The sequence below is a fragment of the Budorcas taxicolor genome, chromosome 15 (assembly GCF_023091745.1).
Source record: "Budorcas taxicolor isolate Tak-1 chromosome 15, Takin1.1, whole genome shotgun sequence".
NCBI lineage: Eukaryota > Metazoa > Chordata > Mammalia > Artiodactyla > Bovidae > Budorcas > Budorcas taxicolor.
The window spans coordinates 43,523,735-43,538,182 of record NC_068924.1 but is presented as its reverse complement, the minus strand read 5'-3'; the positions used below and the strand labels follow the sequence as shown (position 1 = coordinate 43,538,182).

The 14,448-nt window shown below is 36.2% G+C and overlaps 1 protein-coding gene across 1 annotated transcript in view; it reads right to left on the bottom strand.

Annotated features, from left to right (window-relative positions):
* STK33 (serine/threonine kinase 33) overlaps window positions 1-14,448 on the bottom strand; it is a 96,363-nt gene that overhangs the window by 29,246 nt on the left and 52,669 nt on the right. The window contains exons 8-10 of the mRNA XM_052652533.1: window positions 14,342-14,417; window positions 9,587-9,699; window positions 9,051-9,136 (exon numbers count right to left, since the gene is read on the bottom strand). Of these exons, the coding sequence (XP_052508493.1) occupies window positions 9,051-9,136; window positions 9,587-9,699; window positions 14,342-14,417 (275 nt within the window). The remainder of the gene's footprint in view (window positions 1-9,050; window positions 9,137-9,586; window positions 9,700-14,341; window positions 14,418-14,448) is intronic.

Genomic DNA, 14,448 nt, shown 5'->3' with positions numbered 1-14,448 from the left:
GAAGCTGATTTCCTTGACTAGCTCTTTAGTTAAAGAAAATGCTTCTCACATTTCCCATTTAAAATGATATTTGCTGTAATCTTTTATCAGGTTATGGAGGTTTTCTTTCATTCCTAATTAAATTATGAATGTATGTTGGGTCTTACTACAAGACAAGTGCTTTCTTTGAAATGATGATATCTTTTCTCCTTTAATATATTAATGTAGGAATTTATATTTATAGATTTTTTTCTGAAATTAAACCATCATTGTATTTTAGGGAAAATCCAACATGATTATGACCTACTTATAAGCACAGTTGAATCCAACTTCCTAATATTTTATTTAAGGTTTTAGATCTATATAAATAAACAAAATAGACCTTTTTCATATGTTTGCTTTTCACTGGTCTAATTTTGTTATACTAGAATATGAAGAATTAATATGCTGCCTAAGTTTTTAGATTTATTAGTAAACAGTTGGTGATGCTATTCCTGTATCTTTTTAATCTTTATCCTTTTAATTTTTGCCTTATTTGCAGCTGTATTCCTTTTTTCCTGTGAAATATTATTTTTGACTTCTTTCTTTCTTTCTTATTTTTGCCAAAGGTTTGTCTATTTGTTGGTCTTTTTGAAGAATAAAATGTTGGTCTTACTGATCTTCTCTTTTGTACCTTTGCTTTCTATTTATTTTCATCCTTAGGTTTATTTTTCCTACTACTTATTTGTGTATATTCTGTTGGGATATTTTCCCAAAATTTTAAGTTGGATATATAGTTCCCTTTTAGCCTTTCTTCTTCCTAATGTATATACACTAGGTGATATTAATAAATTTCTGCTGAAACACATTTTTACTGTATCTACCGGTTTTGATATGCTGTGTTTTCATTACCATTCAGTTCTAGAAATTAAAAACTTTTTCTCATTAGGATCTATTTTTTTAACCCATGACTTATCTAGAAGCATGTGATTTAATTTCCAAATATATGCAGTATTTAATCTCATTTTGATTAACTTTCAACTTAATTGTGTATTGTTAGAGAACATAATCTGTGACATTTATTAAGGCTTGCTTCCTTCCTGGTTAGATTAATTCTGGTAAATGTTCTTTCCATGTGTGGTTAAGAAAAATGTATATTCCTTAATTGTTAGATGCACAATTGTATGTGTCCACCAAAATAAGCTTGTTAATTGTATTATTAAATATCCTTACTTCTGTTTTCATATGTTTCACATATTAGTAATTGAGAGAAGTGCATTAAAATCTCCCACTATAGTGGTGAATTTGCCAATTTCTCTATAGAACTTTGTCAATTTTTGATACATATTTTTGAGATTACCTTATTAGTTCCATGTGTTTAAACTTAAACATTTTGTTTGGATTGAACTGTTATCATTATACAGTAATCTTCAGTATCTCTAATGATGATGATTTGTTTGTAGCAAGGTAGATTTAATTAATATTAATTCAGTTACTCACGCTTTTTTTGGTTAGTATTTGCCTAGTGTGTTCTTTTCCACTCTTTTTCTTTCAATATTTCTGTGCCCTTATGCTTCAAATGTGCTTCCTGTAAAATAGCACTTAGCTAGAAATTTAAAAATTCAACCTGACATTATGTCTTTTAACAGGTACTTCTAACCTATTAACTTATTTGAAATTGTTTCTACTATTCAAGTTTATGACAACTTGTCCCACTCTATACTTTTTTTTTTTTAATCCTTTACGGCTTTGAAACTCTGTTGTCTACATCTTCCAGTTTAGCACTCTCTGATGTAACAATGTTCTCTCTCCTTTCTCAGTGCTTATCATGTGTATATTATCTCACATTTTAAATCTGTGTTATCATCAATATACTGTGTCCTCTTCTTTGGTCTTTCTCTCCTTTTTTCTTTGGACACCAACAGACTTTACCAAGGTATTTCAAGACTCTTGGTACACACAGCTCTTACAATCTACTGAGTTTCTTTGATCTATTTAACTATTTCTACAAGTGTTTTAAATCTATGACTTATGCAGCAAACCTGAGGCTTTGTATACTTAACAATATTTTTTATCATTGCCTTTCATTTGAATGACAATGTCAATGGATATAAAATTCTAAGTTTAAATGTTTTTCCTTTAATACATTTAGAATTATTACTCCATTTAAACGTGCATCCAATAATGCTGCTAAAAAGTAAGATGTCAAGGTTATTCTTTTTCTTTTTATGATATTGCTCTTCCTCTCTGGGAACATTGAGAATTTTCTGTTTTTGATGTTCTTAGATCTTATTATGTCTATTTGGCAGTTTTTCCTTCTCTCCTATCTGGTAGTCTATCATTATTTAAAGCTGAAGTCTTTTGTTTTTAATTGTGATGTATTATCTCTATTATTTTTAAAAGATTTCCTTCTGCTCATTTTCACTTTTTTGCCTGAGATTACTATTATATGAATCTTGTAACTTTTACTTTCAGCTCCACATAGCTTCATTTTTGCTTAAGTTTTCAGTATGTTTATCTTCATCTGTTCCCTTCTATAAAGCTCTATTAAAGTTACAATCGGATCATCTAGTTTTTTTAATTCACTCTTCATTTGCACCCACTTCACTACTTATCCTATATAACTGCATCTCTGTCAACTATTATACCTAAATGGTTCTACTTGGTTCTCTTTTACCGTTTCATTTCTTGCTTCATGTTATTAACATCTTCACATATCTCTTTTAGCATGTTCACTTTGTTGACTTCTAAAGTCTGGGTCTGCCTAGTCTAAACTCTCTTAACAGTGTGTGAAATGTGGCCTGTGAGCTCACACTCCTTGGGGAGTACTAGCTCCTCAGGAAAACAGACCAGAACCAGATCTTCAGCCCCAGGAGCTCAAAATTCCAGGCACCAAAAATCTGCCCCCACCAAGCAACTCCTCAATTCAGGATTTCATAACCTTCTCTTCCAAGGAGAAGTCACCTTAGGAGGAGGCACTTCTAAAACTATAATCTACCTATCCTAGGGGGTGGAGGCCAACAGGTAAGTCATTAGTTTAGACCCAGTAGTTCCCACCCATTTTCCTTAGCTTCTCACTCAAGCAGGGCATCAGCACTGCTCTGATTTTATTACTTCTGATCCCTGTGAGAGAACAGGCACCAGTGTCCCAAGGCAAAAAGCGAGGCAAAGGGGGAACTTGGGTTGTCTTTGTCTTCCTATTTTTACTTCCTGCCCAGGTTGTAGTCTCACCCACCATACATGCCATCTCAAAATAGCCCTTTATCTTCCTGGGGTATCACTATTCTCTGAATCCTGTTATCATGAGGTTTCTCTCTAAAGTTACTCTAGGTTTAATCCTCAGAAAAGATGCAGTTGTTCAGTCGCTCAGCTGTGTCCAACTCTTTGCAGCCCCATGGACTGCAGCATGCCAAGCTTCCCTGTCCTTCACCATCTCCTAGAGCTTGCTCAAACTCATGTCCATTGAGTTGGTGATGCCATCCAACCATCTTGTCCTCTGCTGTCCCCTTCTCCTCCTGCCTTCAATCTTTCCCAGCATCAGGGTCTTTTCAAATGAGTCAGTTCTTCGCATCAGGAGGCCAAAGGATTGGAGCTTCAGCTTCAGCACCCGTCTTTCCAATGAATATTCAGCAGTGATTTCCTTTAGGATTGACTGGTTTGATTTCCTTGCAGTCCAAAGGAGTCTCAACAGTCTTCTCCAACAACACAGTTCAAAAGTATCAATTCTTCAGCACTCAGCTTTCTTTATAGTCCAACTCTCACATCCATATATGACTACTGGAAAAATCATAGCTTTGACTAGATGGACCTTTGTTGGCAAAGTAATGTCTTTGCTTTTTAATATGCTGTCTAGGTAGGTCACAACTTTTCTTCCAAGGAGTAAGTGTCTTTTAATTTCATGGTTGCAATCACCACCATCTGCAGTGATTTTGGAGCCCAACAAAATAAAGTATGTCATTGTTTCCACTGTTTTCCCATCTATTTTCCATGAAGTGATGGGATTGGATGCCATGATCTTAGTTTTCTGCATGTTGAGTTTTAAGCCAGCTTTTTCACTCTCCTTTTTCACCTTCATCAAGAGGCTCTTTAGTTCCTCTTCACTTTCTGCCATTAAAGTGTTAAAGTGGTATCATCTGCGTTTCTGAGGTTGTTACTATTTCCCCCAGCAATCTTGATTCCAGTTTGTGATTCATCCAGCCTGGCGTTTCATGTGATGTACTCTGCACAGAAGTTAAATAAGCAGGGTGACAATTTACCTTAATGTACTCCTTTCCCAATTTTGAACCAGTCTATTGTTCCATGTCCATTTCTAACTGTTGCTTCTTGTCCTGCATACAATTTTCTCACTTAAGTAGCTTTTATAATCCACTAAAAGGAATAATAGCTCTCTTCTTAAAAACCTAATAGTACTACTACTACTTACTTTATATAAATACATGTTTTATATATTAAATATAGTATATAATATACATATAATATAAATATAAGTATATAATAATATTTAGAGAACATTTACATATTTTATAGTGTATATTTTATTACATACCACGTATATATAGAATACATTTTTATATGCTTATTTTAAATATATATATGTTAAGTGAAGTGAAACTTGCTCAGTCATGTCTGACTCTTTGTGACCCCCACAGACTGTAGCTCACCAGGCTTCTCTATCCATGAGGTTTCCCAGGCAAGAATACTGGAGTGGCTTGCCATTTCCTTCTCCAGGGGATCTTCATGACCCAGGGATTAAACCCGGGTCTCCTGTATTGCAGGCAGACTTTTGCACACACACATATCAAATATGCATTCTCTGCCTGTGTTTTTTCTTTAATCCCTCCACTAGGGTGTGGGCAACCTATAGGAAAGGACTATGCCAGACTCATCTTTGTGTCCTCCACAGTACATAGTAGTTATTCAATAAATATTTGTTTAAATTATTAAGTATGTACCAATCATTGAATATTGAATAAATGCCCAAGGTTCCTGGTTCATGAGGTTCTTTTTAACATAATTTAAAAAAAAAACTTCATTAAAGAGGGCTTCAAAATCATATTCATATACATAAGATAATTCATAATTTAAGAGTAACTAAATATAGTAATATAAAGGTTAGAGCCTTAATATATTTCGGATGAAAATATATGGTAGCAAAAAACACCCAATAATTAGTTAGGTATCAGAAAATTTCAATTCTTTTACATAAAGTGCACAGGCTAAAGGTCAAAAGCTAATGACTAAAACCTGAATAACAATTTGTAAATTAGTGAACAAAGACCTGTTCATACGTAGGAAAGAGTGTTCTGAAATTAGACCCTACACTTCATTATAAGAGCTTTGTCAAGTGTCTCTATAAAGCAAAGTACACTGTAATTTGTGGTGAATTACTCAAGGGAGAGACTGTTTTAATCATCTTTGTACCCATATAGTGTCTTATGAATTAAAATAAAAAAAACACTTGTTAAAATCAACATAGACATTTAAATGACTGTTGTCCCATTTACAATAAGCCACTCTGCAAGACTGACACCCTATAATAATAATTTCCTTCTTTCAAAGAGCATGCAATTGTTCTCTACTATCTATGGCAGGAAGTTAAAACTCCTTAGTCTGGGATTCAAGGGCCCTCACAATTTTCCTTCCTTTTCTAAAAGTCTCATTTCCCACTTGTTTCCTGCAGGCATCTTATCTGCCAGTCAAATTAAACTTTCTGATTTCACACTCGCTTGCCTCTGTACCTCTCTGGTCATTTGGCAATCTCTTATGCCATTTATCATTTTCTTCCTTGCATTATATCTTATATATAGCTTGTTTCCCTTATTATATTGTAAATTCCTCATGTCAGAGACTGGGTCCTATATGTCTTTAACTGAATTTTATTACCTAGCACAAGGCATGGTACATGGCAGGCACAAAAAAAAAAAAATCTTTTGAAGGAATTGTTGAATAATATCAACAGAGCTCAAATCTGGAAACTGCTTTTTGACAAGCCATAGAAGAAAAATGTTTCATTAATTTATATCAAGGTTCTTAAATATAGCAGGCATTGAAAGTACCAGGGAAACTTGTTAAATGTGCAAATTCTTGGTGTTAGTTGTTATCAGGGGATTGAATACCAAGGGGCAACTGTAACTATCTAACAAGGAATGAACTCCTGAACTATTGTTGAGAATAAAGAGGGCAAAAAGGTAGAAAAAGATAAAGAGGGTAACAGGCACACTCCTGGCAATGGGTGTCATCATCGAACCCTCCCTTTGTAGCAAAGTCATTTATTGGCTGTTTTTCCTTGCATCTGACCTTGGATTTTTGAAATCAGGATGACAATATCTGTTTAAGACCCATTCATTTAAATATACATAGGGAAGCAATGATTATTTTTCTCAGAATACTCTTCAGATATGTACTGTATTTCAAAATGCATGATATATAGACTAAACCATGGAGACTTTTTATCCAATAAAGCTCTTTGAAAAGAATGTCACTATTCGTCCGGTATTGGAAGATAAGCTCTGGTTACAAAGCGGTAAGGCACTGAGAGAACTAACATGTCCTCTTTAGATTATTTCAAACAGAGGACATGAATTACAGGAAGCGAGACTTCAAGTGGTTAAGAAGAAAAGAGTTTTGCCTTTCAGAAGTTTACAAAATGCCAGTATTCTAAACTTCATATACTGAACTCCTCAGGATAGTCTGATATAGTACACGCTATCTGTCACTTCTCTATCCATTTGGCAAGGACTACATAGAGACAAATTGTTACAGAGGCTCAAAAATGGAGACTTCTGGAAAAATGACCAAAGCCAGAAATAAAGTTTCACTAATTAGAAAACAAATAATTAAATGGCCAAACCCGAATGTTGTGTGATGCTGAAAAGAGATAGATTTCTAAAGCACACCATCTGTTTTACAGTTTTTTTATTTTGCTCTACTACAGATCTACTCAGTTGTTTTGCAATGATCTAGCTGCTAACTCATTTGCACAATTACTTTAGGCCAGAAATACTTATTGCACAGAATCATTTGAGAGTTCAACACATTCATAGAAGAGGGCAGTTATAAACCATTTTTGAGTGAAGGCAATTTTTTAGCCCTTAAAGAAAAAGAATTATTCCAATAAATGATTAGAAATTCCCAAAGGAAAATCACAGTGGTATCACTATAAATTTATGGTATCTAAAATCTATCAAGGACTCCAGGGTCACCATCAACTCCTCTGTTGGCCATTAGGAAAACTCATTCTCATCTTGACCTCTAGGCAGCATTTATCTGGGGGCTGACTGTTCTTGCTTTCTTAAACACTTTTCTCACTCATCTTCCTTGGCACTACCCTCCTAACTTTCCTCTTTCCTCATTAGCTATTCCTTTTCAGCCTCCACTGCTAGCTTCTACTCTTCTAAATGTTGCAGTGTCTGAAGGCAGACTGCTGAGGCCTCTTGTCCTTTCTATCTGCATTTTCTTCCTAATTCATCTCTGCAACACAATGGCTTTATATGGCATCTGTATACTCAGGATTCACAGATTTATATCTCCAGTTTATTCTTCTCCAGTTCCAGGCTCATAGTTTTGATGATCTATTGGAAATCTCCACTTGAATGTGACATAGGCATCTCAAATTTATCAAGTCCAATGTGAAACTCGACTTACCACTCTTCCTCCAGGAAAAAAATATATCTCCTGCAGTCTTCCACATCTTGGTAAATGGCACTACCATCCAACCAGTCATTAAAGCAAAATCTAAAATTCATCCTTGATTCCTCCCTTATCCTCATCCCTTATCTAATCCATCATCAAGTACTAACAAATATATCTAAAAATATATCACATTTATTTCTCTTCAATTCTGTTGCTACCACCTTGTCCAAGCCACCATCATTTCTCAACAGTACTACTGCAATATAAGCATATCATGTATCTCCAGTACCTAACACAGTGTCTAGTAAGTAAAAGATGTAAAATATTCCTATGTCTCTGGAATCTCCGGTTTCCATTCTCAGGCATTTTCTGACATACCTACAGACTTATTCATTTACTGAGTCATCTACTCATTCAGCCATTATTTACTGAGTACTGTACTAATTGGTATTAGGCTTAACTGCACATTTCACAGTATCTCAAAGATGACAGTCACTTGTTTCCTGTTCATCTAAAAACGTCTGGAGGAAGGCAGTCAAGGGCTGGTGTGGCAGCTCTATATGCTAAGAGCCCTGGTTCCTAGAATTGTGTTGCTCTACTATCCTGTTTATATTCCACTTTATTATCTAATATGGCTACTCAAACTCCATCCATCACAGCTGCACTGCAGTCACTAGAAAAGAAGATGGATGTGAGGAATGCCTTATTCCTTCCATTCAAGGGCACTTCCCAGAGATTACTCTTACCTGCACTTAGATCTCATTGACCAGCACTGTAACTAGCAAAGATAGGGGATAACTAGTAAAGAAGACTAGATAAGAATGTTACCAGTGAAAAGCCAGGATCTTCATGACCAAAGAAGAAAGAGAGAATAATTATTGAGAGGTAGTAGCATCCTCTTCCAAAGTTCCTGTTGTGACCAGGAAATGTTCTGGGTACAGGGATACGAAGATCACTTAAGACATAGGGTTACTGCTCGAGGCATTAGTGTAATGGGGGAAATAGATATGCAAATGAATAATGGCAAGATTTCAAGCCAGGCAACAGCCACTGTTAGAAGACCTTGGCTTTTCTGAGTCCCTATAGATTCTCTGCATCCAAAGAGCTGAAAGAGAAGAAGACAGTTCCAGTGCGTTACATCACTGAACTATACAGACCGCTTCGACAGTCTGCATCTTTAATGAAGGACATTCCTCAGCCCTATTCTACTGGACTTGATACAGTAGAAAAGGTCATTTAAGCCTCTATAAACACATATAAACAGCTGTGGTAGTAATTTTAACAGTTTGAAAATACCCATTTCAGAAATGTGTCAGCACTCGATAATTTTTTTAACTTGTCAGAAGATGAAACTAAATGACTGTTTTAAGACTATATATAGGTTATAAGGCCAGATGAAAAGAAATAAGCAATGATAGCGCACCAAAATTTTTTTAAAAGGCAGTAGTACTGAAACTTACTGTTAACCACTGGTTATCTAGCAGCTCCTTAGCTGTGATTCTGTGAGCAGGGTCTACTTTCATAAGTTGCTTCAAAACACTTTTAGCTGCAAATAAAGGAAAAAATCCTATCTTATATATCTTGACTATAATTAATATCACGTGTTTTCCAATTTTAGGATTAGGTCTGTATGACATGAAGGAAGCATATCAGTTATAGAATAAATATCATCAGTACATATGGTTAATACTAAATAAAGTTTAAGGCTGAAAGTGAAGTTTTATTGACTGAATTACCTGGTTTATAGTCTTCAGTAAAAATTAACTATTTGATCAGAAAATTTCCTCTTCAATGTTTAGTATACATTTTCTGTTTTTGTTTAAAGTTTCAACTATAAAAGTCACAGTGAAGATAGCACTATTTCCACAAGTAAATAGTTTTTATTTCTACAAGTAAATTTAACGGCTACTCAGAGATTTAAAGTATCTAAATTACTGGCTGGCTTTCTTATATTGTGCATATTTGCTTTAATAAATAATAAAACATCTATACTTACCACAATCACTTATGGAATTCCAGACTGAATTTTTAAAATGTAGTTCCCCCTTTTTTATCAATTCAAAAAGCTTCTCTTCTGAGCTTGCCATAAAGGGTGCTTTTCCACATAATCTACAGCAAAGGCAATCATTCTGTTTAGATTCTTTTGAACAATCAAAATAAGGCTATTAAAAATTAAGTTTCCATAGGACTTGAAAGCAGTGGTGCTTCATATTTAAGTAAAGGAGAGGAAGAGGTGGGAACTTCCCTGGATGTAGAAATGGGAAAAAAGGGGTTTTGGGAGATTAGTGCTAGGCTCTTGTATCCGTTGGAACTTCCACATGTGCAAAGCTCTTCCAGGTGGGAAAACACTAAGCTTAAATGGGGTTAAAATACAAAAAGGTGTGTGAGTTTAGGTGCACAGTAATAGTGGTGGATAACAGAGGAGAAACTCTTCAATGTGAGCAAGGGTAAGGTTATGCCTTAAGGTACACTGGACTTAACAGGAAGATACACTGAGTCATCACAGTCTAATGAGATTACTTCTTCTAGTGACAATGGAAGAATTTTATCCATGGTAAAATGTTACACAAAGACTGGTGATGATGGTAAGAATGATTGTGGGGCCTACTGGCTCTGAGTCAAAATAAAAAATCCATTAAAATAGCCACAACTCTTCAAAAATTATATACGAAATGAAGAAAATCTGAAGGCGGAAAACCAGATGATGAATTTGACCCTTCAGTCTGGAAGTGTGAAAGCTGAGTGCATGTAACAACCAGCGTCAGTAAAGCCATGAGTAGTGTGTATACAGTAAGCATGGACTTATTGTAAATTCAGTAGTACAGGACTATGAGTCTTTAAAACCTTTTAAAGGAAGTACTATGCTGTACTTTACAAAGAGCATGGCAAGCCTATGCATCAGTAGGTGATCCAGTCCAAAACTATGTGCTTAAAAGTTGCAAATGTTAGCCATCATCTTTATCGTCAATCCCAACATCTGAGGGCAATTCTGTAGACAACAACCAGATTCTCCCAATGACAACCAGACAGAAGTTGGACCTGGACTCATCACAGAGGCAATTCTAACTCTCTATGTCAATTCTTCAGCTCTCAGGATTATATTTTTCCACTTTATTACTGAAAGAATAAAATGGCATAAGTCCATTACACTTTCCAAATGCTGGTCTGTTATGTACATAAGTATGTTTTCTAGGTCTCTTAACAGATTTTTACTGATTTTTTAAAGTTACATTTTTCTTAAGTTTCTTTAAAAATCTTTCCCATTAGTATTTTTTGAATAAGTCTGCTGCTGCTGCTGCTGCTGCTACTGCTAAGTTGCTTCAGTCGTGTCCGACTCTGTGCGACCCCATGGACAGCAGCCCACCAGGCTCCCCTGTCCCTGGGATTCTCCAGGCAAGAACACTGGAGTGGGTTGCCATTTTCTTCTCCAATGCATGAAAGTGAAAAGTGAAAGTGAAGTTGCTCAGTCGTGTCTGACTCTTTGCGATCCCATGGACTGCCACCCACTAGGCTCCTCCGTCCATGGGACTTTCCAGGCACGAGTACTGGAACGGGGTGCCATTGCCTTCTCCGTGAATAAGTCTACATTTGATAAATATTCTACATGATAATGATTATGATAATAATGATTTTTCCGGTGTGGAGGGGGAGTCATTTTCATCCTAGTAGCTTATCGAACCAGGGTGGACAACAGAGCTTTTCATCACCAATAGGTTCTTGTTAAGCAATAAATATTAAATTGTTCCACAAATTTTGATTTTAATACTTTCTCTTTCTCCAGCTCATTCTAACCCTTCTCTCTCTGATTCAATTTGCCTTACTATTATTTAGTTTTTAAATGCCATTCAAAAAAAGTCAGAAAAATGGTCTTATGGGCAGTTACTATCTATTATAACAAGTACAGGCCAGCAAAAGCCCAGCTCATTGAGTCTGTTAACAACCAGTGGTATGCACATTCACTGATTTCTTAGCTGCTCCTATACTGCCTAACATGCATCTATAGCTCAAGGGCTATGTTTTTAAATTTTCACTTTTTTCTGTCCTTTACAATTTTACTTACACAAAATGTATCTAATGGTTGGTCAATCAGCAGCACATGAAATTTTATGACAGCAATTTTCTGCACATCCAGAAAAGAGAATCCAAGACATGAAAAATGCCTCTTATGGCCTTCCGATTATTTTCTGTTTCACAGGAATCAAAACAGCAAAAGATGGTGCCCATAAAGAGCATTTATATTAATTTCACCTTGAGAAAGTATGCTATCATTGTCCAATTAAGTAGCAATGAATCAGGGGTAACTGATAAATAAGAAACCCCTCCCCACCCCTGGAGAAGGTAATATGTTTGTGCCCTTGGTGAAGGAAATGATCTATAAGACCACTGGGCTCAGGTAGATTAACGAACAGGCACTGATTAGCTATGTAAGAGTCTGCTGCTGCTGCTGCTGCCAAGTCACTTCACTCGTGTCTGACTCTGTGCGACCCCATAAACGGCAACCCACCAGCTCCCCAGTCCCTGGGATTCTCAAGGCAAGAACACTGGAGTAGGTTGCCATTTCCTTCTCCAATGCATGAAAGTGAAAAGTGAAAGTGAGGTCGCTCAGTTGTGTCCGACTCTTAGCGACCCCATGGACTGTGGCCCACCAGGCTCCTCCATCCATGGGATTTTCCAGGCAAGAGTACTAGAGTGGGGTGCCATTGCCTTCTCTGAAGTAAGAATCTACTGTAAAGGAAAAAAAATGTCTTTATTATGATATGCAGTCACGCTCAGAAGCAGAAAAATTAAAATTATATCTTTAAGTAGGAGGAAAAAATTTAAGACATGTAATACACCAAATTCAAATCAAGAAGGCAGCAAACACCACAACTGGTATAATAATAGATTACATATATATGTTATGTTTGACTTGCATTGTCTAGAAGTCATGAGAGAATAAAACACTAATTTTAAATAGCTATATTTTAATTTAAAACTAAGGCTCAGAGTTTTAATATAATCCTAAGCAGCACAAAACAATGATCAAAAATTTTGTGAATACATTTATACTTTATGTAGTCTAAGCAGTGATGTGTTGAGTATCTGAGTTACAGCTACAATCACAACATCCAATTTCTACTGCCTGTGTATTTCATTTCACAGGACTGTGAAAATGTAACTACTGTGATGTCAATATTTAGAAACGATCTGGAAGAGGTAGTGCACAGTGAAATCTTCAATGTGACCATAAAACTAATGTTGCATCAACATAAAAATGTTCATACTCACCAAGAAGCAGAACAATGACCACTAACTTTTCAGAACACTCTCAGACAATTCACTTTAATTCAATATAAAAAACATATATTGAGTGCTGACTACGTGTCTACTATGGTGCCAGATACTAGGGATGCAAAGATGAATCAGATCTCTGTCCTTCATGGAATTTAGAGCAAGAAAAACAGAGACAATACATATAATACAATAATTGCACATTTTAATATAGCTTTTAGAAGTATAATGAGAACACAGAAAAGTGAAAAATTAATTCCATCAAACTTATACATGTGCAAATTTGCCTGATTAAATATTATTATCTTGTTTTTCTTTCAGTGTTACTGTTTTGCATGCACCTTTATATTAATATGTTGCCTTAAATCCCATGGAGTAAGGGAATGTATATACACCATGAGCATACTAACTCTGCTGGGGCAGAGTAGGACTCAGGGAAATAGAAGTTGCTAATGTATGAGCTGGACACACCCAGGAAAGAGGTTAGTACAGAAGAAAAATGAACACTGAGGCAGAATGAAGTACATGAGCAAAGACCCAGAGGCATGAAACACAGGGCACCGGAGTCATAAGGAGCAGCCTCGAGTGGACACCAGAAGAGGGTAAGTGCATGGGAACACACGTGCAGACCAAGGCTGGACAGGCATGCTGGAGCCAGGCTGGGAAAGCCTTGCATCATGTCATGTGGGGCTGCACTGACAGTTTCTATAGCAAGGGAGAATCAACAGAGGCTGTTTGTCAGGAAAGCAGTATAACCAGATTTGTGATTTAGAAAGACAACCCTGACAACTGTGTGAAGGATGAACCAGAAGAAGGAGAACAGACAAAAACACACTGTAATCTTCTAGAAAGGGATCATAAGGAGAAATGATACAAGTGAAGAGAAACTGAATAATATGTGAGGACGCCTCAAAGGAAAAGTATAGGCCATGGGGTCTGACTGAATCTTGGGAGCGAGACAAAAGAGAGAACAAGAAAGATCAATGTTTTCAGTACCATGAAGAGAATTAGGAACCATAGAATACTCCCTGGACCCTGGACTGAACCTTTATCTGGTTACTGCCGGCTGCTTGAACATGCCCTGTCCACGGGGGAGCCCTAGTGCCAGGTCCAGGACCTTCCCTCTACCTGATGCTCTATAAGTGAATCTCAAGAAAAGACAAACAAGCTTTTGGTTTGTAGCAAAGGATCAGACAGGTGTTGAGGCAAGTTTTTCACTTTGCTCAGATCATACAGTGCATTGCAGCATTTACAGATCAATGAAAAGCAAAGTTGAAACTTACAAGTTGATTGTATTTTAAAAAAAATACCTAATAGATGGACCTGACAATGAATAAGACAAATTTTAGAATAACTTCCCAGTTGTTTCTTCAGTTGCTTGCTTGACATTATACTGTTTCGCTTTCAATTAAAATCTATGTAATTCCACTGTTAGAGGACATCCATTCATTTAAAATTGTACATTTAGCAGGCTACTTACAAAATGTACATTATGACACCTATGCTCCAAATGTCACACTGCTGGCTATAGTCGTGGGCATTGATAACTTCAGGGGCTGCCAAACAAGCAGAAGTAAAATAATATTA